Source organism: Fistularia commersonii, chromosome 9 (assembly GCF_037954325.1).
Source record: "Fistularia commersonii isolate RoL2024-O1a breed Wild chromosome 9, RoL_Fcom_v1.0, whole genome shotgun sequence".
Lineage (NCBI taxonomy): Eukaryota > Metazoa > Chordata > Actinopteri > Syngnathiformes > Fistulariidae > Fistularia > Fistularia commersonii.
The window spans coordinates 3,966,637-3,994,143 of NC_141292.1; the positions used below are offsets into that span (position 1 = coordinate 3,966,637).

General features: G+C 40.9%; 1 protein-coding gene across 1 annotated transcript in view; it reads left to right on the top strand.

The window, feature by feature from the left end:
- ccbe1 (collagen and calcium binding EGF domains 1) overlaps nt 1-25,083 on the top strand; it is a 49,364-nt gene extending 24,281 nt beyond the window's left edge. Inside the window, exons 3-11 of the mRNA XM_086153050.1 lie at nt 9,103-9,155; nt 9,359-9,493; nt 12,400-12,537; nt 14,122-14,231; nt 17,169-17,277; nt 18,007-18,146; nt 19,819-19,854; nt 23,611-23,646; nt 24,570-25,083. Of these exons, the coding sequence (XP_086009176.1) occupies nt 9,103-9,155; nt 9,359-9,493; nt 12,400-12,537; nt 14,122-14,231; nt 17,169-17,277; nt 18,007-18,146; nt 19,819-19,854; nt 23,611-23,646; nt 24,570-24,845 (1,033 nt within the window). The 3' untranslated portion in view covers nt 24,846-25,083. The remainder of the gene's footprint in view (nt 1-9,102; nt 9,156-9,358; nt 9,494-12,399; nt 12,538-14,121; nt 14,232-17,168; nt 17,278-18,006; nt 18,147-19,818; nt 19,855-23,610; nt 23,647-24,569) is intronic.
- The last annotated feature ends 2,424 nt before the right edge of the window (nt 25,084-27,507 follow it).

The following is a 27,507-nucleotide window of genomic DNA, read 5'->3' on the forward strand; positions in this document are numbered from 1 at the left end:
CTGCTAAGTGCTTTGGGGTTTATCGCGCTACAACTGTTGTTGCCTGCGATGGCTTGCCTCCAACGGACAGATATCATCTTGTGGAAAAACATCATTTACCTTTTTTTTTTTTTTTTTTTTTTTTTTTTTTTTTTTTGTTCTTGCATCTCAAGACATTTGTCCGTAATTTCATTATAATTACTGACAATAATAAATAATAGGACGTAATCTAGCTGAGGTAAAAGTGCGTTACAGCGAGAGCCCCGACCGCAAGTCTGTCACAACACAGAAATAAACAATACTCAATGTATTTTGTCCCTTCTGAGTCTATTAAGCCATTTTTTTTTATTTTTTTTTCCAATCTGGAGGTTTGGAAAGCGCAGAGGTATCTCGCCATTCTGAATACATTACTTTTTTTTTTACGAGCTGCTATAAAGCCCCTTCTCTTTTTTTTTCTTTTTTTGTTTTTGTACACTATTCAGTCCTAACTGCCCCTCATTATGTCGTGCAGTTTACTCCAGCTCTGCGCTCCAAAGCAGCAGCGTGCCGCTTTGACTTCGGTGTTTACTTATAGAGCGTAAGAATATTTCTAAATGACACAATGGGAGTCTGTGGAACAGCCATTCAAACTGCCGCGCACCTTTTATTCCACTGTTGATATTGCACTTCCACGACCCCGGTCCTTTGGAGAGGTGCTGTTTTTGTTCGCGTCTGTGGGTATTATGTATTGCTCATTATGTGGGAGCATGAGTTTAAATCTGCAGGGAGGGCTCACCTTTCCTTAAGGGATAAAGGTCCCCTTAAGATAAATCATTAAATTAGAAAGCAGTCTGGGTTTAGGGAAGGCTAAGACTGGATTATGATGATAATAATAACATCATTTAAAGTACCTCGCAAATCTCTCTAATTGAGTTATTTAAAAAAATACCGCTAACACGTCTTGCAATTGGGAATTGACTGTGACGTACAGAGAGGGAGGGGAGAAAAAAAAAAAAGGACAAAATATTTCCTGAAACTTGTTCACCTTAGAGCTGGAGGTTCAGAGCATCATTTTCTAAATGTTATAATCTAATGTTAAGATGTTAAATGGCTCATTGTGTGCACTTTGCTTTTGCAGAGTTGAATCAACAAATTACAACCATTGATGTCTTTTCATTCACCTTTGAATTAATTTGGATAAAGTCTTTAAATCTTTGAGTCTCTTAATTTTTAGCTGAATCATTAGAAAACTAAGCTGAAGGCGGCGTGGATTATTTGTGTGTCCCCGGATGTTTGACTTGGAAAAATGGGAACTGCTGAAGGAAGAGATCTAACCTTGAGTCGTCTTCATATTACATTTCCATGACTTGTTTGTTGTTGTTGTTGTTTCCTCTTGTTTCTCTTTGTTTTGTTTTGTCTGTGAAATTCAATCCCTGACCACAAACCATCATGTTGAAGTTAAGTTGGCTTTTTTTTTTTTCTGAGAAAATCTAGTATCATTTAGAACATTTAGTAAAAGTAACATCACCAGTCTGATCACTGATGTCCTTCCCAAGGCTTTCAGCAACATATATATATATATATATGTATGTGTGTGTGTGTGTGTGTGTGTGTGTGTGTGTGTGTGTGTATTGTTTTTTTATTTTTTAAAGAACATTTAGAATCTCAAAAGTAACATCACTGGTGAGAACATCACTGATGTCCTTCCCCAAATATGTATATATATATATATATATATATGTATGTGTGTGTGTGTGTGTGTGTGTCCGTACACATTATACACATACACGTATACATTTATATACATACATACACACACACACACACATATATATATATATATATGTATGTGTGTGTGTCTGTCTGTGTATGTATGTGTATATATATATGTGTGTATATGTATATATACGTGTGTGTGTGTTTCTGTGTATATATGTATATATATATATTTCTCTCTCTCTCTCTATATATATATATACATATATATTTATATATTTGTGTGTGTGTGTGTGGATATATATATATATCCACACACACACACATACATATGTGATATATGATATATATATGTGTGTGTGTGTGTGGGTATGTATGTTTGTATATATGTGTGTGTGTGTCTGTGTATTTATGTATCTCTCTCTATATACATATATATATATGCATATATATACATATGTATGTGTGTGTGTGTCCAGTTTACATACATACATATATTTATGTACGAATATATATGTATATGGCTTATCACTGATGTAAAGACTATAGATTACAGGCTGTTTTGGGGGAAAATTACTCATTTTGACCCAAAATGCACAATTGTATCAAGACTCTCGAGAGTGAAGGGGTTAAATTAGGGGCTAGTTATCCACTTGGGCTAAGTTGGTTGAGTCACCAGTCAAACTATCCAACTAGTCTGGAAGATCAAATGACATTTTAAAAGCACCATTTTCTTTTGTCCAGTTTAATTGTCTAAATTTCTTTTGAACTTTGTTTAAGATACCATCGGATCTCAAACGTTATACGCCCGGCTTCGGGTTTCGTTTCGCAACGTTCAGAAGACGCGGCCAACAGCTGCAACGCTGATTCTGGTGAAGATCTGGTGAAAGAATTGGTCATAATGACATAATGGCTCGCTTCACTTATCCCATTAGAGAAAATCAAGTGCGGACCCTGCAGTGACCGCTCTGGTTAGGAGCAGGGCAGAACTCATGAATCGGATACAGGAAATGACTCTCAGAAGTAACTTGCTGGAAGAGGGTATTTCTCCTTGTGAACCATGTACTCTACCTCCATGTTTGTAGGCGAACCCACAATTCCAAGGCCGCCAGACGTAATTGCACCTGCCTGTCTCTTGTCAGTTCGAAATGCGCCACTGGTTTGCAGACGCCACTTACGACATGTTGTTTTGACATCGGAACAAAACCTTAAACTGGTGAGTTTGGAGGTTTCGGCTTTTTTACCCTTTCGAAGACCTTGACGGTGACGTCCGTGGATATTTTAAACACAAGAGCTGCTGGAGCGCAGCGTCACCGGAGCGCGGATCAAATGTTCGGGTCAAACAGAAGAGGAAATGCGCTATTTGACTAAAGCGCAGAAACAGTTTTCTTCTCATTTCTCTTGTACTTTGTCTAAGTACCATTCATGTAACAAGCCAGTTACTGTAAGCGCTCCAGAGAAGTGTTACTAATCGAGTCAAACTTTGCATTCGTAAACGTGATGCACATCTTACGCCGTCGGAAAAACATCGCATCTCACATCCCCGACATCTATATTTCCAGTGCCTGCCTCATTGTGTCAATATCCCGGAGGTTTCTGACTGATAACCCCAGACACAACAGGCAATTATTCTTTCAGCCCTGTTCTTCTTCAAGATAACATGACATAACATACGTCCACTAAATCAGCACCAGCTGCAGATCTGTATTTTTCTTTGCGTGGAATAAATCATCATCCACATTTGCGTTGCAGTGGAGCAGTTGATTGTGGAGCCACCGAATAGTTTAGGACTGCGTGTTTTTGCAACAGAGATTAGGGACTAAATGTTGAACTCCCAAAAACTGAGGATAACTGCATTTTTGGGGTTTAGTAGAGGTTGAACAGAATACAGGTTCGCTTAAAAATAGATTTCGCGACATCTCGAACGTTTGCAGCACACTATATATATGCAATATTGTCTAGAAACTGGATTTCGGATTCAATATTATCACGTTTGCTGGACAAACCGAAGCCGTGCAGATGAGACGACGGAGCTTGAAAAGTCATTTGCTTGGAGTTACTGACCTGGGAATTTCAGATTTACCAGATGTTTTTTTTTTTTTGGAAACACATTGAAGGGATTTTGCTGTTGTCGCAGGTTCTGCGGTTCATCGACTAAAACTCTGGACGATTTACTGGAAACAGGAAAATCCGACAACGACAAGTATGAAGTGTCTGATAGGTTTTAATAACAATGATGCGTAACTGAGGATTGTTTAAATCTGTATTTTGAATGTTTAATTGTTTTTACTGGAAAGACACGCTCAGACCGAGGGCGTTTCCAAAGAGTCATATCTTGATCAATCCCGAGTGTTGAGAGCGTGTCGCCATGGCAACAATTTTGCAATTATAAGTTGTACAATATGTGAGCAGTTAGCAAGTAAATGATAAGCGAGTCGACACATACAACAAAAATGATTCACCGTCACAATAATGCTGTTTCCTTTTGTTTTACATCCAGTAAGCGATGAGTGTTTATTTTGTGTAGCACTTATTCATACAGACAGTGTGTGTGTGTGTGTGCGTGTGTGTGTGTTCTCCGCATTCGACAAACATCTCTCCTGAGTGGAATGCAGATGTGTTATTGTATATTTCTGGCAGCACTGCTGGACAAATAAACCTCCAGTAAGCTGGATTGTCTCGCAGCTGTTGTGTGTTGTGCGTTGACGTCAATTTATATTTGTTTTCGTCCCATTCGAGAAAAGATCGGACGAGGTTCCCGCGCTTCTCTTATTTTTAACAATATGCAACTTTTAGCTGCGTAGTTGGTTCCACTTTAAATGGCTCGTGAATAGGCGAGTTTCTTTATAAGTGAATGCGTCGCCGGGCGGTTTCATCGTGTTGGTTTAGGAGAATTCCTCCGTTTAGAAGATAATAAGCGCGCCTCTGGTCAACCAAGGTAACCGAGGTCAAGCCAGTCAGTTTAGATTACAGAGGGGAGGGAGGGGTGCTTTTTAAATGATACGATCTCCGAATAACTTTTAGGTGAACGTCACATGGTGACGTGTGGCGAGACGGTTGTGTGAGGATGTGACCGTTAGCGCGTCGCTATCGGCGAGATGTGTCAGGAATGCATTTGGAAGGTCTCACTCCTCTTCCCTTGTACAAGCACTCATGAATATTAATACCGCCCACATGTGTTTTGAATTTTTTTCTTTTTTTTCTTTTTTTTTTGCAGATTTGCATGAGTACCTAAGAAGTCGGCACGCCGCCGCTCTCTTTGTTTTTGCAATGGAAAAAAAAAAAAAAGTCATACGACCGCCGGGCGTGAATCCTCGCCACGCCGCTCTGTTTTTGTACTCTTGATTATAAAGAGCTTCAGGCCTAATTAAACAAGTTGAGGAAAGTGATTAGCGAAAATGAAACAACACTATCTCGCTCTCTTATTGTCCTCGAGTGCATCCCTTTGGCGAAACACTTCGTCTTGGCTGTTCAAATACTGCGAGCGAGAAGATCTTTTTAGGGCAATCAATGCCGGATATTGACTCAGACTACTTTTCAGAGGGAATTAAATCCTCTCTTTGAGTCAAACATTAGTCCACTTCAACATTGGTCTGTTCTCCAAATGTTCATAAAAGCTGCACCTGTGAGGAACTTCACAGGGGAAAGCGTTCATTTTTTTGGAAAAATAGAGATAGAATAGTTAGATAGATATAAATATAGTTTCATTTGCAGTGACGAAAAATTATATCATGATTTTGGAATTAAGACACTGGTTTCCAAAATCCCTCGCAGTTGTCTGGTTCATTATGAACCAGTACCAGTGTACTCATAAAATAATGTGCATCTGAGACATAACACATACATAAATGAATAATATAAAAATGAGAAATCTATAGATTTCACATCTACATTGGTTGATGACATAGAGTGAATAGCAGAAACCCAACTGTGCAGATCTTTGAATATTCAGGTGTAAAATGGATGAAAGAACAGCATGACTATTATATTTTTCGCACTATAAGACACACTTAAAATCCTTAAATTCTCTCAAAATTATATATATATATAAAATCTGGTGTGAATTGAATTCTTGTTGTGCTTACTGACCTCGAACCAATTCTATGTGGCACACCGCTCAAAAATCTGTCAAAATGTTTTAGTGCGACTTTGGTGAGCGATGAAGCCGTTCCGCTTGATTTGATTGTCGGACAATTCCGACCTGACACGGGAACGTTGTATTAAAGTCGGCAATATGGGGTTTTAACGTCAGACAACGTTAGATAACTAATTTGTTGTTCCAATCGCACACTAACTTCAGGTGTCCGCTATCGCTGGCAACGATAAACCAATCAGAGAACAGTACGTAGTACGTTTACCTCCGCCACTTTGTTATACCGGGACGTTTTGCGCGTCGACGTAACATTACTGTCCGTTTGTGTTTATGAGGACCCCCAAAAACGGCAACCGTTAAGAGACAATTCAAACTCATCGTGGAAATCTCGCAGCTGCAAAATAATTCAACGTTAATGAATTGTTACTGAATTGTTATTGTTACAACTCACTTTTTTAGCTTTATATACTGTGTGTTTTATCATGCGCCTTATAGCACAGCGCGCCTTATGTATGAAAATAAACCTGTTCATTGATATTGCGCCTTACAACGCGGTGCGCCTTATGGTCCGGAAAAATATGGTACATGGTTTAGATAAAGAAAACATGGATGGATGTGTGTGTGTGTGTGTGTGTGTGTGTGGGTGTGTCATGTCTTTTTAATTCATTTTAGAGTCCCACAAAAGAAACTAACACACATGTTCCTCCTGTCTGAAATGAATATACATGTAAATATATATATACTTCCTTCCCAACAAGACAGTCAGTTTGAAGTCATTTGACACTTCAGCGCATTCACTTTCATCCTAGAATGTTAGAATCCATCACACAGAGTCCATTCAAGTCTTGTTAGTTTAACCTGACAAGAGGTCAAAAGGTCACATCATTACCATCCCTGATGTAGGTGTCCGCCTCCGTCTGCCTGTTCTCATGTTGGGACGGCTTGAATATGAAAAGTGTTTACAGAAGGGGCGGAATAAGAAATCAGTAAAGGTTTTTTCATGCGATTTAATCCGTAACATGATGAAATATCAGCCAGATTTTTTTTTTTTTTTTTTTCTTTTATCCCCCGTTTAAAAGGAAACTTGAGGAAAAGTATAGTGTTACAATATCTCGAAACAAATGGAATTTTCCCTTCATGGTAATTTCATAAAAGATCCGAATCATTAAAAAATTAACTACAAAGATCCGGTTTCCACGGGACGTTGTTGCCTCTTTCACGATCATCTGGAGAAGGACACGGATGTTTGTTTTTGTCACGACTGTCAAACCAACCCTGCTTGTTTTCCTAAGCTGATTGTTTGCTATAAGTGCCTTCGGCCCTTATTGGGATTTATTGTGACATGAAATATCGGGTCACACAGGAAATCCGCGTCAGATCGACTCTCTCAGGGTGTCCGAGCGTTAACCTCTCCCACCCCGAAACACCAAATCATACTTAACCATAGAAATGCTTCATACTTATACATAACGTGTTTCCTGTCGGTAAACTCGGGTTAGCGGACGTGCACATTACATTTAAAATACTTTTCGAAATCATGGCTGAAGTCATTAAAAACACAGCTCTCTGGTTCCTCCCGTGCTCGGTGACACACACACACACACTCACACACACAAACAAACTGAGACACGCACCAATTCAACCCCGAAATACTTGCGTTCTGGAACACAGTGTGAAGCATTTGGCCCGCCGAGTGGTAAATTATTCATCACCTACATTAACCCCACGCACGGGAGCGGCTGTGCCGAGTGCCATTAGAGGCTTAAACAGTGACTGGCGCTGTTTAATATTCTTTAGTGGGAGCCTCAAGTGAGGGGAGGAAAGTCCTCATCGGCCCTCTTATGGTCATAAATATGCAGTTTTTCGGAGCGAACAAGCACTTGTCGGCTCCGCACGTCTTGAACTTACCATAATGTGATGGCTTGGACTGGAAAAGCGCACGAGTGCAGAAGATAAAGTCTGCTGCCGGGGAATCAAACCCTCGGGCCTAAGAGGACAAATGCAGATAATATTTTCCGTAAATATATTTGAGCCAATCCGGAGATGAACCTGCCAGACGTGTTTCTATGTCCTTGCGTTCACCTTCTGTTTGTGTCGCTACGGTAGCAAGCTCCAAATCTGCGGTCGGAGGACATAAATTATGCAGTTTAAGCATCTCAGAAGACAACCGGTAGGGGTTATGGACGAGGTCGGGTGCAATTTAGGTCACTATCAGGAAGAAATGGCTTTAACAAACACTTGCGTTAGCATCCCCCCCCTGCAGACTAGTACTAACCTGAGGTTTAGCAATGGGAGTCGTCATTCTGTGTCAGCATTCCCGCACATCACATTCATCTTGATTTCTTTTTCCTTAGTCAACGGGTTTTCGTAATTCCCTCCCACGTCTCCTTTGTCCATTTATCATATTATATCTCTGCGGGTTTTATCAGATGATGCAATGCAAGGTGTGCTGCAGCACATCGGCATGTTGCCTACATTTTCCTTGCACCGCTCCGAGTGGTCGGTCAGTATGGAGTTTGACATTCCTCTGATGAAGCGGTTCATTTCCGCGCACCTCCCAGACCTTTCATGAATCAGAAGTCTGTAGGAAAAAGCTCCAAAAGCCAATCACTGCCTGCCTTCTCCTCCGCAGCAGGGAACAACATCGGTCTTTACCAGGCCGGCTTCTTTTAGCATTTTCAATCAGAGCCAAAAAAAAAAAAAAAAATTGCTCCTCCATATTTGTAGTTTTGTGATGCAAAAACGTAGAAAATCTCAGTTGTTCTTGATGATTTGAAACTACAAAGATGGCTGTTTTATCACTGCAATGCATAATTTAGATAAAAATAGAAAAGAATCCACTCGAACAATCACAATTGGATGTTCCAACGTGTGTGCGTGTGTGTGTGTTTAACAGAGAGCAGTGATTTGTTACCAGATATGAACAAACAAGCTTCCTCATTTTACTAAACACCAGGGTATGAAAACCAGCCCTTGTATTTCACAAGTAACCTGTGAAAACTGAGCGGTTCAGGAAAAGATACTGTTTCCTGTCCAGTGAGGCGTCTCACAGCTGCACTTTGAATCAACTACAGGCGAGATGGTGTCGATTCACCGATTCCCCACTGTCATCCAGATGAGCGGATACTGAAATAAGATTTACAGTCTCTAAATCATACACAGCCTGCAAGTATTTGAATTTTGCAATGTATCAGTTTTGCATTGTGTGTGTGTGTGTGTGTGTGTGGTGGGATGGGAGTGGAGGTAGGGGGGCAACATCATCAACACAATCCTTCAAACAGACCTCTGATTTGTAACAAGTTCCACATATTGTGTTGCCTTTTGACATTTTCCAGGAAGAAATGCTGTCGAGGCTTTAAGTTTGTGCTGGGCCAGTGCATTCCTGAAGGTACGCCAAACTGTTTTAATGCCTGTTATGTTTTTATTTCCCGTAACAACATTAAGTTTTCCTTTAACCCCATCCATTGTCTAATAAGATGTGACAGCTCTTGATTATAAATATCCAAATAATCTCATTAAAAATGGAAAAAAAAAATCCTCTGAATGGATTTTGGAGTTTCTCTCTTGATCCTTTTTTTATTATTTCTGAAGACTATGACGTTTGCGCTGGCGCCCCTTGTGAGCAGCAGTGCACGGACCATTTTGGCCGCGTGGTGTGCACCTGCTATCCGGGCTATCGCTACGACCGCGAGCGCCACAGGAACCGAGAGAAACCGTACTGTCTGGGTGAGTCATTGTTTTTAAGAAATTCCTTTTTTTTTTTCCTTATAAAACGATCATTGCAGCAGTAAAAATAGCAAAAAAAAAAACTGTGAAAAGCAAAGGGAAAGTTTCATGAAACTGGATATCTGCTGCTAAATTTTATATTTAGGATTTATAGGGAAACAGGATCATCCCGTGTTCACCGTAAGAACAGCAGGAAGATTTAACAGCTTAATGAAACGGTTTGAGGAACCAAGTTAAGAAATGTAAGCAGAGAAATGAATTCAAACTTAATATCGCGAGTCATTTGTACTGATTTCTAAGGAATGTGAATTTAAATGATTGGTCAGCGCGTCCAGCACAACCTGCATTGCAGAAGCTGTTAGACCTGAGCTGAACATGGACGTCTAACTCACAGCCTTCAGCTTCAGTCAAATTATCGCCGTATAAGGAACTGTTTCCAAACCCCCGGGCTGCGGACCATTCCCGGTCCGTGGATTGTTTGGTACCGGACCGCACGGAAAGAATAAATAACTTAACATTATTTCCGTCTGAACAATGTTTTATTTTGAAAAATGATTGAATTCTCTGTGATTTGCTTGTCTCGCTCACATAATACATTAATGCTAATATCTAAACGCGGAAGAAAGAAGTCAAAATGAAGACGAACGAAGACGCGAGGAGGCAAGAGTCGTCAAGAGTCATCAAAAGTCGTCAAAAGTTGTCAAAAGTCGTTGGTGTGTGTGCAGCAACTGCGTTGCTACGCTAACAGAGAGCATCTGTTTTTGTAATTTTACTGACTGACTAGGGGACTCGTCGTCAGCTTCCTCTGTAATGGTGCTGGATTTTCGTCATCAGATGCAACTTCTGCAACAGCGGGTTGTTGACAGCCTCACAGGAGAAGATTGCTAATATAAGAACGCTAATATTCAACCCAAAAGTTAGCAAAATGAGTAAAAAAAAAAAGACGTTGTTTCTAAAGGGGAAAAGAAGAGCCAGTGACAACTAAAAAAAAGGAAGCTGCATCTAACAGACAATAACAGGAGACCTACTTAAAATGGATTTATGGCGGCAAGTGATTCCCATCAAAGCTCTGCGTAATATTGTATCGTTTTTAATCAGGGAAACACCGTTAAACTTCTGTTCAATGAGCAATAGCTGTTGTTGGCCACAGCCACAACACACGACCTTGCAATGAAACCAACTGTTCCCGCTCAATTCCAGGTAAAACCTCCCCCAGAATTAAATTGCACCCTAAACCGCACCCACATTATTCCCCAAAATCACACAGAAAACAAGCATCAAAACAAACACCAACATTTGTGACTCGCTAGAATATGCGGCTCTCCGATGAGGCAATGAAGCCTTCAAAACAGCTTCGCCACTTGGAGACGAAGCACCCTGCATTAAAAAACCAGACTTTGGAGTATTCAAAAAGAAACAAGTCCGCCACGCCTTAAAGGCCGGTCCATGGAAATATTGTCTGACATTAAACCGATGTGTCGCGCAGAAAAGGTTGGGGACCGTTGGTGTAAAAGGTTCCCACGAGTGGCCATGCTGGATTTGATATAAATTTATTTACATTGTTTAGTGAGAATGGGCAGAACAAGCTGTCCACCCTTGACGTTTCTTCCATTACTTTACTGATCTTCTGATCGGATTTAAATCCAATGAAACGTGCACGTGGTTGTATTACCCACGAACCCGCTGCACCTATGGGATACGATTCTGTCGAAATGGACAGAAATCTCCTACATGTTGTTTTAGTACTTGATACATTTTGCCACTTTCAGTAAAATCGGTGAATGGTGGCAGATGACTGTTTTGTTTAGTCTGGTTAGTGGAAGTTATGCATTCTCAACCTTCATTCCTCATTTTTGCACATTTCATGTTTGCATTTCAGTCATTCAATTTTCATAAATTGAACCTATAAGGCGTTATTTTCCTACTTGATTGATATAGGTACCAACTACATGTATAACTTTGTATTTTTAGTCAGAGGTCACCATTGTTGTTTACGTTGTGTACACAATGGTGACATCATAAGGTTGATCTGAGCTTGGTCCCATTCATTCAACGCTGAAGAAAGAAGTCAAAATGAGGACGAACGAAGACACGAGGAGGCAAAAGTCGTCAAAAGTCGTCGATGTGCCTGCAGAAACCCCGTTGCTACGCTAACAGAGAGAGCTGTTAGCATCTGTTTTTGTCATTTTACTGACTGACGAGGGGACTCATCGTCAGCTTCCTCTGTGATGGTGCTGGATTTTCGTCATCAGATGCAACTTCTGCAGCAGCGGGTTGTTGACATCGTCACAGGAGAAGATCCAGCATCTCCTGCCTGTTGGCTTTAGTTTCCGTTTAAAAAAAAAGCAGCACGCGTGAGCTGTTTCAGCAGCTTAGCTTGAATAAATGCGTCAAGCGCATCTAGAGAGAAGCGGCGTGAACACAAGCGTGGATGCTTGGAAAGTTGTGTACGTCCACAAGCGATTCCTCCTGTCTTCTCTTCTTGTCCCTTTGGAAAGCTGTGTAGCCTAGCATCAGTCCGTTTGTTTCCCTTGGACTGAAAAAAGCGCCCGAAAGCAGCACAACGTGGCATTATTACCGAATATACCGTACCGTACCGAGCCAAAGTTAACGCTAGCGGCACGCCAAAGTTAACACAAGCAACCTGTATACATCATCAACTCAGCATGCATTGTGCTAGTAAAACAATGGTGGCGCCCCTGGGTTAAAATATGTGTTATAAATTGGGATTCTTAAAGAAATAACAATTGTTCATGCTTTTAACAACACATTCTCAGCTTATTTATCCCTATTAGTCCACCCGGGCGGGTGGCAGAGTAATCTAAGGTTTGCATTTCTAGCTTTCCAGGTAGTTTTTATTAGCATGTAACGGACAACTTCCCCCCTTTTGTGTCTCCAACTGCAAGACATCGACGAATGCGCGGACGGAAACGTTAGCGCGTGCTCTCAAATCTGCATCAACACGGCGGGGAGCTACAGGTGCGAGTGTGAGAAAGACTATTTCCTGGAAAAGGATGAGAAAACATGCACCAAGGGGGAGAGAGGTGAGAATCATGTTTTATTTTTACTTGAGACGCTCTCTTTATTCAAGGGCACATCTGACTGCGATGTGGGGGTGATCACAGAGTGTTACGTGATGTAAGGGCATGTGTGTGTGTGTGTGTGTGTGGTAAAGAGAGCAAGAGAAGGGCACTTCACACAAAGACACCTGGTAGTCATTACACATCTCAGTTGCTTGTGCATGTCAGAAGAGTTTTGTCCTCTAAACATACTGTTGCCCCTTGACTCCTGGTCTTCTCAGATTTGCTGGATGCATGTGAGGAAAACATCACAAGTGATCCAGGTCATAAAAAAAAAAAAAAAAAGACGTTTGCCCCAGATTCGGCTGCCAGTGAAGCGGTCCACGCTTCTAGTTTTGCTACTTCCTCCCAGGAGCTTATCTTCCATTACTAAACGTTTCAGAAGTGAGATTGAACTGTGGCACATACAGTCACGGTCCTGCTTTATGTCCCGCTGTTTCGGGAAGCCGGTCGGGGAAAGCGGCATCCAAAACCTGCCGAGCGTCCGCTTGAAATGTTCATTTGTAGGGATTAAACAAAACAAAAGGAATATATCGGATTATTGCTTAATGTCTAAGAGGACTCAAACATGCGCAAACCCGAATATTCGGACGTTGTTAGCAGTTTGTCTTATATTCCACTTTTTCTGCATTATTCATCTTTTTTTTTTTTTTTTTTACATCATTTTAGTAATGTAGACAGAAATTCAGATAAACTGCACTGTGTTGGAATAGAAAGGAATAGTTTAGTCTCAAAAAAGAAAAAAGCTGCCGCTCGTGCCAAGGGAAGTTTGGATGGAGTTTCGTCGTTTACAGAAAATTTACAGAGTTACACAGGAACGCAAAGTTTTGCAGCTGCTCTCAGACAGTACAAGTGAACCGCAGCTAATATTCATTTGAAATAAAACAATTGAAGACAGAAATGTAAATGCCTCATGACTAATAGCGCAGTTTGATCCAAGTCTGCAGAATCCCCAAACATGCGAATTTTAGAATTGATTCGGGAAGACGTCTTTTACAAAATGTCTTTAGCAGAAGCTCTCTGCAGAGCTGGAGCGTCACGTCTATTAAAATAAATCGAGAGATCTCACAGCCCGACGACCCTTTTGTGCTCAGGCAATGGGGTCGTAAAGCAAGTTTCTCACGTCGTGTGTTAGGGCCTTAAGGGACTCGGATTATGTCCGATTTTTTTCTAGGGGGCGACTAGAAACAGAAAGACATGTCGATTTTTTTTTTTTTTTCTTTCTATCAACACGCCGTGAGACATTAATGAATGCGGAGACAGAAAAGTGCTTTCAGATTCCCCTCAGCTCTGTGGGGAGCTGCTCCATTGGTCGGATGTCTGTGTTTCTGCCTGTTTTTGAGCCTAGCCCTCCAAAATGTGACGTTTAGAATCATGATAATTATGACGATAACAGTCAGACCAACAATAATAATCATTTATTTGGGTCTTAAATATTTTGCGTAATGCACTTATTTAAAGACATTTTTGGCTAAATTCAATTTGGCAGTGTTATTCTAGTCGTCATCTTGGAGAAAAAAAAAAAAAAAGAGTGTTCTTTACTTCCAGCCCTGCATCTCTTCGAGACGTCCGACAATGTGATGAATGGAAGAACTTGCTCAGCGACGTGTGACGATTTCCAACAGATCAAGATGTCGGTCCTGCAACTTAAACAGAAGGTAAAGGTCTCGAAATATCAACCGTCAAGAAATATCAAACCGGATCTCTGTAACTTCTATGTCATTTTCTCAGCGGCTGCATCATCATTTCGGGGGTTTTCTCTGTAACAGCAGTGCTGCAGCTACAAGCCTCCTCTCTTTATCACAGGCTTCGTACCTGACAGATTTGTGCAGCTTTCCGGAGGTGCATTATAGTATTTTTATATTTTTACATACCTTTAACTTTATTTTTATTTACTTCTTCTGATTTTTACGGTTTTTCATTTTTTTAACTATTCGCCATTTTGTTTTTTATCGTTATATAAAAATCTGTTTTGATTCTTCTCCACTTTGTTATGTGAGCAGGAGCTACTTTCAAAAAAAAAAAAAGCAATTCCGCCTAGGGGGATCAATAAATTATTCTGATTCTGATTGAAAATGCAAAAACCGCCTGTAAGTGATGATGTCTTTCAAAATATGATTTTTTTGTGGGCGACCCGACAGCGGGGTCAGGTTATCCTCAGTGTGATCCACCTCTCCGCCATTCCATTGGAATTCATGTTTAAGATAAGATAAGATAAGATAAGATAAGATATACTTTATTGATCCCCATAGGGGAAATTCTCTTGTCACAGTGGCATAACAGTTATAGTATCAATAAATATGAATATAATATAAATAGGGAGACAAGTAAGGGGCAATTATAAGACAGCAAAATGCATGAATAAATAGACAGCAGAGTGAACAACTGGATAAGAATAGACAACAGAATGGGGGGGGGCAGCAAGGGTTAGAATAGAGAGCCAAAATAATAACAACAGAACATAAACAGTGACAGAAATAAACAGGATGTGAACAGGCTGAGACCAACGAGGATAACAATAGACAATGGCGTTAGGCCATGACACGCAGATGCACCTTCGACCGTCAGATTTTTGTGCCGTCCAGACCGCTGTTCCACAATCTGATGGACGTGTGCAAGAAGGAGCGTCAAAAGCAGGCGTGCCCAATACGTCGATCGCGATCTACCGGTCGATCGCAAAGGTGGTGTGTGTAGATCGCATGGCATTAAAACGTAGACGTCAGCCTATCATCCTCATTATTAAATTTGTCACTTGACTGACAGTCGGTCTGTCCAATCTGACCTTTTCTGTCACTGCGCACGTGCTCATAGCATGCGTTTTAGCAAGCTAGCGAGTTAGCCTTCAATATATGTCTCCTAAACTTATGGGTATAAAAATGAGTGGTAAGTAAAAAGACTAAAACGGAATGGGAGGTGGACTTTTTTTTTTTTTATTGCCATTTTCAAAGTGCGTTTGCCTCATCCGTCGGTCTGCCATTGCTATATCGAAAAAGGGAAATTCGGAGCGGCATTTTCAGACCGTTCATAAAAACTACGACACCGACTTCCCTCGGAAAAGTGAGTTGAGAAGGAAAAAGGTGAAGGGACTAAAATCCCAGCTGTCAGGAGGGCAGTCATTTTTCTCGCAGCTAACTTCAACTATGCTGCAGACTCCATTCAAGTCATCAGAATAACATATTTACCAAAAAAAAAGCACTGTGTTATAGTGTACCATAAGGTTTATGCAAGATCCCCAAACATTACTTGTGTTAAGTATACTCACTAAATATATATTCAGCATTTTTAGTGGAGGTTTACATGGTCATTTGAAAAGTAGCTCACAGGGCGAAAAAGTGTGGGCACCCCTGGTCTAAAGTGTTCGGTTTGGATGAACCGCCGGTTGAATGAGCTGTTCCTCTGCCAGGATCGGCCAGGATGGCTCCCGCTCTGCCCTTCACCCTCCCCACCGCCACCGAACAGTCTTTCCTCACTAGCTTGTTGAGCTTGTTGACCTCACCGGTCCTGTCACCGCCCAACCGGTACACTATACCGAAGAAGAGTGCACTAGCTACCTTGGACTGGTAGAAGGTCTTGAGGAGCCGCTATGACCTCAGTCTTCTCAGGAAAAAACATCCTGCTGTGACTTGTTTTATAGTTTGTTAAATGAAATCATCTGAATTCATAGATCCTACCGTTTTTCGTATGACTAAAGGAGTGCATTTTGGGTCAAGCAGCCGTCGGGGTCATGGTCTACCGCAGACCTGGGCATTTTACGGCCCGCGGGCCACATGCGGCTACAAGCTATTTTCTTTGAATATTTTTAGTATTTTTAATCAATATTGAATTTACAAACACCTGAATTTTTTCCTTTCGTTTAATTTTGTGTGGATGATTTTATACAAAATAATATCAGTACATGTATATACATGTATATGATCATCAATTATTTTTAAAGTTCAAATTAAGTGTCAAAAAATTAAAAATTTTAAATGGCAATTTTGATGTTGTTCAATTTACAATTTACAGCCAGGTGGCCCGCATATAAAAATTAAATAAGAAATGTGGCCCGCCAGTCAAAATAATTGCCCACCCCTGGTCTACCGTCTTGCGTAAGACTCGCCGATGAGCAGGTGAAACCGAAACCGGCTCCGAGCGGGACAGCCGCTTCCGCATGATGTAACACAGGGATCGAAGTTGTTTTTTGTTTCGTTTTTTTTCCGAGGATGCCGTCCAGCATATGGAGTAGAAGCCTTCCCGGTCCTGCTGAATAATTCAGAGGGGTTGCCTGACCGTTCTCCGATCCGGGGTTCAGCTTCTAACAGATGGACGATCGGCTTTCACGTTTGGCAGCCTGTATCATTTCAACATAATGTCTCTTGAAGTTGGCCCGACGGTGTCTAATTATCCTGTCCCATTCAACATTCGATCTTTAGAAGTCATTTCGGAGACGCGGGAATGACTAAACGCTCGTACGTTTGCGCTATCGTTTCCTAATCGCTTTCGACCCGAGAGACAAAACGTGTTTATGCAAGAGAAAGCGCTCGGTTTGATGCATCACTCATTCGCTCTGCGGTTACCTTCTCATTCCATTAAGTGTTTTTACATCTTTATTTAAGATGGCCCTTCTGTCAAACAGCGCCGATGTCCCGGACCAGATCACCACTGAGAAACTCCTGAGGTCGCCTGTGTTTCTACCGGGGCCTCAGGGTCTCCCTGGCCCTCCAGGTAAATACGTGGCATGCGTTTGAAAATAGAAATGTCAGATATAAAGTGACTCAAAAGGGGGTATTTTATACCGTACATTCCTGTCATCTGTTTAAACATTAACGCAACGAACGGTAGCGTACGGAATGCGTTACCTACCTTTATTAAAAGTCATCAAATACACATTCCAACGTGGCTTAAAGGTTTTCGTGTGCATGCGGTAACTTCTTCCTTCCCCGGGTTACAAAACGAGGATGTGAAAGTTAATCTGGTCATAGCCTGAGGTGATTTCCCGAAATCAAAAAGAATCCTAAGAGCGAATTGTTTCAACGCTGCTTCAATCACCCGCAAGAAAAGCATCGATAGGATCCCGATGCCGATTCGTACGAAATACGACGTTATTGTTTTTGTCATTACGACCAGAAAACTTAGAGAAAACATTCATTCATTCATCCGTCTGTACATTATCTTTTCCCGCGAAGGGGCGGCGTTCGGCCTGGACCGCCCGAAGTGAAAACATAGCCTGAGGGGATTTCCTGAATCAAAAAAAAAAAAAAAAAAAAAAAAAAAAGGACCGAATAGCTGCGGATTCGTACGAAATATCACGTCATCCTTTTTGTCATTATCTTTTCCCGCGAGGGCCGGCGTTCGCCTTGGATCGGTCGATCACGAGTCCGCATACGGAAACCATCGGCTCCGTCTTTCTTCCGGTACAAACTAAATTTCCTGACGTTAGTTTGTATATTTCAGGAGATCCGGGGCCACAGGGCCCTCCGGGGCGCTCGGGACAGACGGGGCACCCCGGCCCCCCCGGACCCAGGGGCTTGATGGGGCCCGTCGGACCCACCCCAGACTTGTCCCACATCAAACGGGGGCCACGTGGACCTGTGGTCAGTAAGAAAAGCATCGGTCGATATTTATACAGCCGATATTTACGTCTGTGTATCCTACAGCACTTGAGGAGTCTTTCAATCTTTATCCGTTGGTTTAGTTCCACGGTTCTGCTTTAAGTTACAACCTGGATGACAGTAAAACCTCCCACTCCTTTTTTTTTTTTTTTTGTTCGAGTCCACGCTGTGGATTTTATGAGAATTAGGGGGTTAACTCAGCAAAATGATTTGATGATTTAGTAATCCTGCATCGTGAGTCAGGCCCCCGTGAGAGGCGTAATTGATTTATGACGGAACCAGAAGTAAGAACCAAATAAGCGTCTCTGGTTTTTCCACCGACACTTTTCAAAAAAAAAAAAAAAAAAGAGAAAGTCACCGGAGAAACCGGAGCAAAACACCTCCGACGCACCTTCGCGAGGTGAAAAATGATGACATGCCTAATGGCAACAACAGAGACCGTCAAATCCATTTATAGCTCTCGCTGTTTTCTTTGGCCGGCTGTGTTTTTGCACGCCGCCTCGTCTTGCCTGAGAGCATGAAACTTTTGTGTTGACGCGTGGGATCCGAATCAAGAATGTGCAGGATGTGGCCACGGAGATATATTTCTGTGCTTTTAATGCGCAAGTATTTATGCGGTCTTGATATGGATAAATCAAACTATCAACACCAATCAGTCATATCGGGACTCCAAAGCGAGAAGGTCTGGAATGCTGTTTTTACAGTACGGAGCGATCTATAACGCCGCTTGTGTGTCGCTGGGAGTCAGATTTTGGAACGGTTTTAAAAACAATCTCGGCGCTCGTAAGTCGGATCGAAGGCCTGTTCGATATCTCGAATACGCCCCGCGACATTTACGACGCCCGGCCGCCGGGTCACGTACGTTCTGCGTTCACGTCGGGCTTTCGGTTTATGATGAATGCGCGACGGCGGAGGACTCGGAGGTTTTGTCCCGCTATAAACTGTTGGCCCGATTCCACACACAATCTCATCACGCTTTCTTTTCGATGATGACTGTACCGGGAACTCGATCAAAGCGCTCCCTCCCGTTAAGCAGAAGTCACTCAGCGACGGCCCAGAGGCAGAAACTCGCAGTTAGTCTTGGATCGGCACGCGGCGGCGGTGCACGATGGAGTAACCGGGCGTGGATTTTGAAGGGTTTGAAAGATAAGGGCTTGTTTTCGAGTGTGTGTGTGTGTGTGTGTGTGCGCACATGTGAGAGATAAACGAAAAAAAAAAAAGGAATTTTGCTTTTAACCAGCCGCTGATGACAAGTATTCAGCGTGACAACAAAACCTAATTCTAAAAAAAAAAATATATATATTCCTTTTCTTTAATTTTATCTTTAAACCAGATTTTACAAATGAAGTGGAAAATCAAGCTGGTATGAAACTAATTTGCGTGAAGAGAACTGGATTCACATTCTTGTATCTGCTAAAATCTCTTATGAATACGCTTTTTTTTTTTTTTTTTGGTTCTTTACACTACAATCTCAGGAATGCGTGAACTTTGTTCACACTGATTTATCACATTCTGTTTTTTCAGTTTTATCAAAGGTCCGTTCCTTAGTCACAGTGATTGTAATACTTTAAAAAAAAAAAACATTTATGTATTTCTAGTTTTGTTTTGAGCGCGTGGAGCTGACGACTTGTTCCTTATGTTTTGCCGGTAACAGGGACTTCCAGGAGCACAAGGAAGAGACGGCCTGAAGGTAAGATTCGATCACTTTTGTCGCCTACTTTTGTCCGATCTTTCTAAATATGCACGTTTCCCTTGACAAGAGTTTGGGTTCAGCTCTTTTCCCTAAAGGCACGGGGTTTATATGAATGTTGGCGTCGCAATCTGACTGTTGGCTGACTGAACACGGCCTCATAAAAGAAGGCCGCAGGTTCAGCGGTAGCGTACCAGCGAGCCCCGTTTGACTGCGCTGCCAATGCGGCGTCTCTCAGCAGATATTTCTCAACACCTAAATTGTTTCTCCCGCTCTCCAGTTACACAGCGAGCGAAAACATAAGTCGGATGCCAGGGCACTTAAAAAATAGAATTAGTCCCTGCAGTATTACCCACAAGCTCGTACAAGTCGGAAAGAGGGAAACGAGTCACCTCAGGAGCGATTTGCGCCGCTTTTTCGCTCCGACGGCATCTTTCGCGATAATAGAAGCTGTTAAAAGAAATGATGAATCATGCGTCTCATCAGCGATTTCATTCACCAGATTAAAAAAAAAAAAAAAAGTTAAAAAAACCAAGCCGGTTCACACGATGCAGACGCCAAGCGCTTGTCTACGAATGCGACAAACCCGCTAATTTTTTTTCCTGATCTTCCGTCAAACGGCGATAATATCTCTAGGGTGCCGCAGTTTGCTTGGAATATCGCGGGTTGTTCGCAAACAGTTCCTGCGAATTGGCTCGTGGGGGAGAGAGGTGGTTAGCATCTTTCAAAAAAAAAAAAATTTGAAGAGGAATGTTTTACTTTGCCTTGCCGGGAAGCCCAGAGCAAGGTTTTGAAAAAGAAACCCCCGCCGACGGCTGAGCCGCAGATAAAGGAGGAACAATGCGGATTTCATACGTGAGATCCACGAATGCCTTTTCTTATGTTATCCCGGGTCGACCTCCGTCATTACTGTCATGTTCAGAGGGACGAACCGACAGAACAGCTGCAGGTGAATGTCAGACTAAATGATAAAATGATGACAACTTGTTGGCCTCCGAAGACTCGGAGTCTTCGACTGTCACCAAAGCCGGCGCATGAATGTTTGCCTGAAAGCGAGGCCCGCGGTGCCTTTCAGATTAAATGAAGAGGATTTTGATGGGATGGAAAGTTTGGAATCTATTGCTCATTACATGACGTGATATAGCGGTTGTCGCCTTCGTGGATATTTTTTTCGGTTACCAAAATGGCGATGATTTCATAATGAAAACGGTCATATTTTTTACAGACGGGTATTTTATTTGCAGTTAGAGAAGAGGGTGCAGAGGAGATGCAGGTGATTGGCTTTGGCGACGCCATGGAACTGAGTTAGAATTAAATCGATATATTTCTTTGCGAATGAAGGAAACACCAGAAAATAAGCTTAGGAATGTATGAAACTATATAGTGTACAAATGTCAGTTTTTATTATATCGTTGAGAAAAACATGAGGGAAAAACTAGATTGATGATGCTTTTAATTAGTAAACGCTGATTTCCAAACTATGTTAAAAGCCCGCTTATACACAAAATTACAACGTGTAATCACATACATGTACTTGTAAATATACATGTATATACGTTACATACATTTTTATATATTTTCACATACCTTTAACTCTATTTTTATTTATTTATTTCAATCTTTACTGTTCCTTTTTTTTGAAATACTGTTCCTTTTTTATTTATATTATTAGATTATTTATATTATTATTTATATTATAAATATATTACATTACATTACATTTGGCAGATGCTTTTATCCAAAGCGACTTACAATACAGGACGTAAGCACTGCAAATAGCACTTGCAAATACAAGATGCACAGGAAATATACAGAACAGTAAGCTGTTATATATGATATATTATATCATACATCAAATATATCAAATATATGATATTTTATATTTTATATTTTATATTTTATATTTTATATTTTATATTTTATTTTTATTCTTTATTTTGATGTGGAGTTCTATCTTGATTCTTGACTTGAAAAACAATTTTCCCCTGGGGGATAAATAGATCATTCTGATTCTGATTCTGAACTACTGCAAATAAATTCAATTTGTGGTATGTAAATGCATTCTCCACACCTTAGCAGAATGTTTGACATGTCGCTGAACATTCCCGTATTAATTATTCTCCTTATCACAACCCTCACTCAAGGAGGAGGATATAAATACTTTTCTTCTCTCAGGTCTTTCCCATGTATCTGACCTGTAACGCCGTCAGCTTTGCCCGTCATATAAACGTGCGGAGGAATTTTTAGGTGCATCTGACTTATTGACACAGTGTCCTGGTATTCTTCCGTGCCGCTGGGATGTTTGTGTGGATAGATTGGAGGGTGATGGTTATCTGTCTCTCTGAGTAATAAATTCAAACCACCTGCCTAAACACTCACAACCCCGGCGTGACCCTGAGCCTGGCTAACAAACATGGCAGTCGGGTCAATATGTCAGTATGTGTGTGCTACTGTAGATCAACCGCGAGCTTCTGCAATGATGCAACGTGCACGTGTGATTGTTCTTATAGACGCTGCTCAGACTGGTTAACTGTTTATAGAGCTGTGGATATTACTACTAAACCCGAGAATCCCCAAATACAGGTCGACATCCCCGTCATAAAGGTCTTGATTTTCTTACAATCGCTGTAGTACACGGGCGATAAAAATGCGCGCCTGAGCGTTGGCCGTCTCGCAAAGAAAACTTTTTCGGCGGCGTCCGTGACGCGTGACCTCCGACCGCCCGAGCCGATCGGATCGAGAGCTTTATGACGCGAGGAGGCGGGTCTTGACGAGAAATCGTCTTCGTTCGGGTAAACATCGCCACCGAGGTCAACCCAAGCTGAATTTTAACAGCAGCTGCTTTAAAACCAATCGGCTTCGTGCGCCGATATGGCGTTATCCGTTTATAGGTTAACCGGCAAAATATGTCAGGAATGATTTCTGTTGCACGATTGAGTCGATGCGCCGAGTTCAAGACCGGTCCTGTGCGACGGTCACTCCGGATATTTGAAAGTATCAGCCTATTCCTGCTGGAGTCCACCATTGGTGTTTATGTGATCCTGATGTTTAGCTGGAGATGGATTGGGAAGAATTAGCCGGCAAACTGTATTCTGACAAGCAAAGAAATTATCTTAGCATTTGGGAAAAAAAAAAAAAAAAAACACAAAAAAAAAAAGTCTGAATCAGGGGTCCCCGAATTTTTTCGCGCGAGGGACAAATAACTTTTCCCTTCTCTGACGGAGGGCCGAGCCAGTTTGTCACAAATCGACGATCGCAGAGGTGTCTAAACGTAAGCATTTATTGTTTTCCAGAAAGCCACACATAACCTGAAATTAACCCTTTCTGGGATCTTGACAGGAAAAAAAAATCAGAAAATAAATAATAACATTATTAATGAAATAAATAACACTCTAAAATAAATAATAACCAAATTACACTTTTCAAGTTTTTCACAGATAAAAAGACCAAGGAACATTAATCTAGGGTGCAAAAAAGTATATACATACTCTATATATTTCATTGGTAAAGTCAGTGATGTTATTTTTTTTTTTTTTTTCCTCATGCAGAGGAATTCAAGCCCAACAAATTTCCCTTTTGCGTGTAAAACTCTGAGCAGCACCCAGTGCTAATGAAGGCCGGCTATTATCCCATCAAAATACCAACTTAATGTGATCTGTCTGCTTTAAAATGCTCCTTCTTTCGGTGGAAAATCACAAAATCTTTGTGTACTCTCTGGGGCTTCGCGTAAACCAAATGTTTGTTTTCTCCACCCAGGGGGAGAGAGGAGCTCCTGGGCCTGTTGGACCACCGGTAAGGCGTCCGCTATTTACCTTAAAGTCGCACTATTTTGACTTGTTTCTGTTCCCCTGAAAATTATATTTTAAAAACATGGCTGAGAGCCTTCCGTGATATAGTTACAAGAACTTCGAGTAAATAATCATGTAACTGGTTTCGGAGTGTTTATCATTCAGATAAACATTGATGGTACTAGTGTTAACAAATCATAGAAAAAGTGCGAAGTAGACTCATGGATCTCTTTATAGAAAATATGACACACTAATAAAATAATGCTCTTTAATGCTGGGCCATATATCAGTAAATTGAATACGTAAAATATATATTTAATTATATAGGGGATTTTATCTGATGTCAAAACTACAATGCAACTTTCTTGGTTTTTACTTAAATTTTTATCAAATGAAGTGAATGCAAAATAATAGGAACATGTCATGAGGAGTTAAAATTAATTAATTCATTGCCACTAATGATCTAAAATGAACACAAAGTTCCAAAACGTCATCTAGAATTTTTCTTAAAAATTAGGGAAAAAAAATGCATTCTCCTTTTTCTGTCCTGATATTGTACACTGCTAAAACACTAAAATACACATGTTAGATCTGAATGAATGAATGAAATACTCTTATTAAATACTTTGTTTCTTGCATATTTGAATGTGCTGACAACAAAAATCCCACAAAAATGATCAATGGAAATCAAATGTATGAAGCCATGGAGGTCTGGATGTGAAGTCACACTCAAAATCGGAGTGGAAAACCACACTACAGGCCGATCCAACGTTGACGTAATGTCTTTAAAACAAGTGTTGCTTCCTAAATGATTGATTTCATGCAAGTGTGATCGACTTGGAGTTCCACCGTGTTGTTGAAGTGTTCCCTATATTTTTTTTTGAGCAGTGTATATTCATAATTGTCTTTGCTGTACTTCACTCCAAGGGCCCTCCAGGCTCCTTTGACTTCCTGCTTCTGCTGATGGCCGACATCCGTAACGACATCGCCGACCTGCAGAGCAAAGTCTACGGTCGACCCGTCCAGTTTCCGGAGGAGGACTTTCCGCCCGCGCCGGACAGCTGGAGGGACGACCTTGACGTCGCGGACGCGGGATCAGGTGAGGAGTTCAGGGAGCCTCTGCCTCGAACAGGCGGAGGCCCCAAGAGGAGCAGGAAGAGGAAACCGCTACGAGAGAAATCGGACTTTGACTTGAATATTTGAAGCAGATGAATATAAATACGTTATCTTAGGTGTAAATAGTCAAGTGGTTAGCTTGTTTTATTTAACACGTCTTAACAGAATGCACTATATGCCTTTTTAAACACAGATGTTTATTTTTATATGATATACAGTATGTGTGACTGTAATTTTTTAACAAAACGTGTGGAAGTGCATGGTTATTTTCATGTCCAGTAGCAGATGGTTCCTTTTTCACCGTTCATTAAAGTCTCCCGTGAAAGCTGTTTTTACCGTTTTTATTTTTCCGCCAAAACCCACTTCCTGACTCCTGAATATAGCGTTTAAGAGAGCGAGTCGTACCTCACGGATAAATCAGCTGCGATAAACACACTTAAATCAACCGAACGTATCTGTTATGAATTCGCACTGTGACTTGCACTGCGTCTCGTCTCCATCTGTAAGAGTCATCAATGTGATGTCCCGTTGCCATGGCAGCAAAGTAACAACGTCCAGATGATGCATAAGTCTTCCAAATGTGTTTGAATTTTTTTTTTTTTTTTTATAAACTGTTCTTATAAATGACGTGAGTGAGAGATGTCCAAAAGAAGCAGCATCGACAGTAGTTTGAAGGATCACTACTTTGTTGACATACTTATCTGTTCTGTTTCACTTTGCAAGTCCAGGGTGGATTTCAAGTTGTTTTTTTGGCTTCGTTGTTGTTTTTTAGGTTTTGTTTGCTTGTTTCGTAAAGTAGTTCACGGGTATATCATTAGTATAAACATCAAGCGGAGCGCACAATGCGCTGCTTAACTGAGTTTTCTCTGCACACACAGGCCAGGTCTTTCATCCACTTAATTAGCCCGATAATGACACTCATTACAAGAGTATTGGAGGCTGCAGGGAATGTTCATTTCAAATAATTGGATGGAGTGATTAGGCTTTCCGCTAATTGGCAAATTCAATGAACTTTTTAAACCCATTTGAAATTATTTGGATCAAAAATCACTCCGTATCATTGCAATCGGTTCAGCAATCATTGCAATCAAACTGAATGTCCACATGTGTTGTTCCTTTTCTCCACTAGAGGGCGCTGTTCCCAAAGGCAAAATGATGTTCCTATTTTTCCCTCGGTAAAATCATATTTTTTATGACCAAATTCTTCTTAAATTACCAAAAGTTATTGTGAAGTCCAGTGTTCCAGCAATATTCATTTCTAAAATGGTCATTCGAAATAATCTGTATTCCGTGATTTTAAGAAACAAGATTAGGCGTCAATTTGTTTTGAGGAATTCAATTTGGCTGCAACCACTGCAAAATGGAATGTCATCCCTAAAATCCTCAGAAATCCACTACATGTGGCACCCAAGCTGTTTATCACACATCATTACAATGCGAGGGTGGTAATATATCAAGGGATATTGCATTTTTTTTTCAGGGTTATCAAATTTCGCGTCTTCAGTGGCGTTATTTACAAACCAAACATACTTCACCGATTCCTGTAGAGACACTCTGCTTTAGCCATTATGGAAAGTATTGCTGAAAAATTTCTCGAGCTCAATAATGCAAAGAAAATGTACTTTTCGGTATGTTCAAAGCTCCTCTAAAAAGTATTATTTTTCTCTCCTTTTCAGACATCATAAATCTGACAACACTTTTAGTATTGTGTTACTGTAATCCTTACTGGTTATACTGTTAAATATAATTGTGAGTAAAGTAGTATGTCATATCTGGAAGAGGAACGCCAGCCCTCTAAAAGAAGAATCAACTTTTCGCTCGTGGCCTCAAGCTGAGTTTTGAGCCTGGTAAACTTTAGTCATAAAATTTGTTGCTATTCCCTCTTTTGTTAACTTTCCCTCATTACCTGCATTCATCTTGCCCTGTCGTTCTTTTTGAAGAAATAAGGTTATATAATCGGATATAATCTCGGGGGGTTTCGCCGAAAATGGGCTGATGTCACCCCTATTTTCAAGAATAACAAAACCACGCAATAAAATTCAAAGTGCCCTATTTATCTCGTCCGTCAGCGTCGGTGCCTCGTGTTCTGCTTGCTTTTGTTACCTACAGCACAAAACATTTTAACAGCTACAGTTGTCAGGCAAGAATGAGGTTTCTTGAATGTGAGAATATAAAACCTGATCCAATAACTGCTGCAATATTTATGTAGGATTGTTTCATCTCCAGCGATGACTGTGTGCTGAGTTTTGATTTATAACAGATGGACTGTGAAGGAAGTTGAAATGAACATGGCAATGGAATTTATCATTGAATATAACATGTACGCAGACGCGGGTTAAATAAAAGCAACAGTTACAATAAGATAATCGTAATTCAGCATTAGCTGTCATTAATATTCTTCATAAATAAGTGGAGATTTATGGATGGAGGGGCAGAAGACGTTGAGTTAGTTGGTGTGAGAGAAGAGGATGCAGCAGAGAGGGAGAAACCAACCTGCAAAGTAATTATCGTGAAACGTGATATTTCTGTTTCCCTGCACTTCTATTCTGTGTTTCATGCACCTCTTTAAAATGCACTTTCAATTTCGAAATACAAGATCGGAAACAAGGAACAGCATTTGCCAGCTAACAGTATTTAAAAAAATATTTGTCCCAATTCAAATGTGACAAGAATTGTCCCTTGACATTCTTATATAGGGGTAAATAGCTTTGAGATTTGTTGTTTTCTAGTCTGCTTCAAAATAATGTAA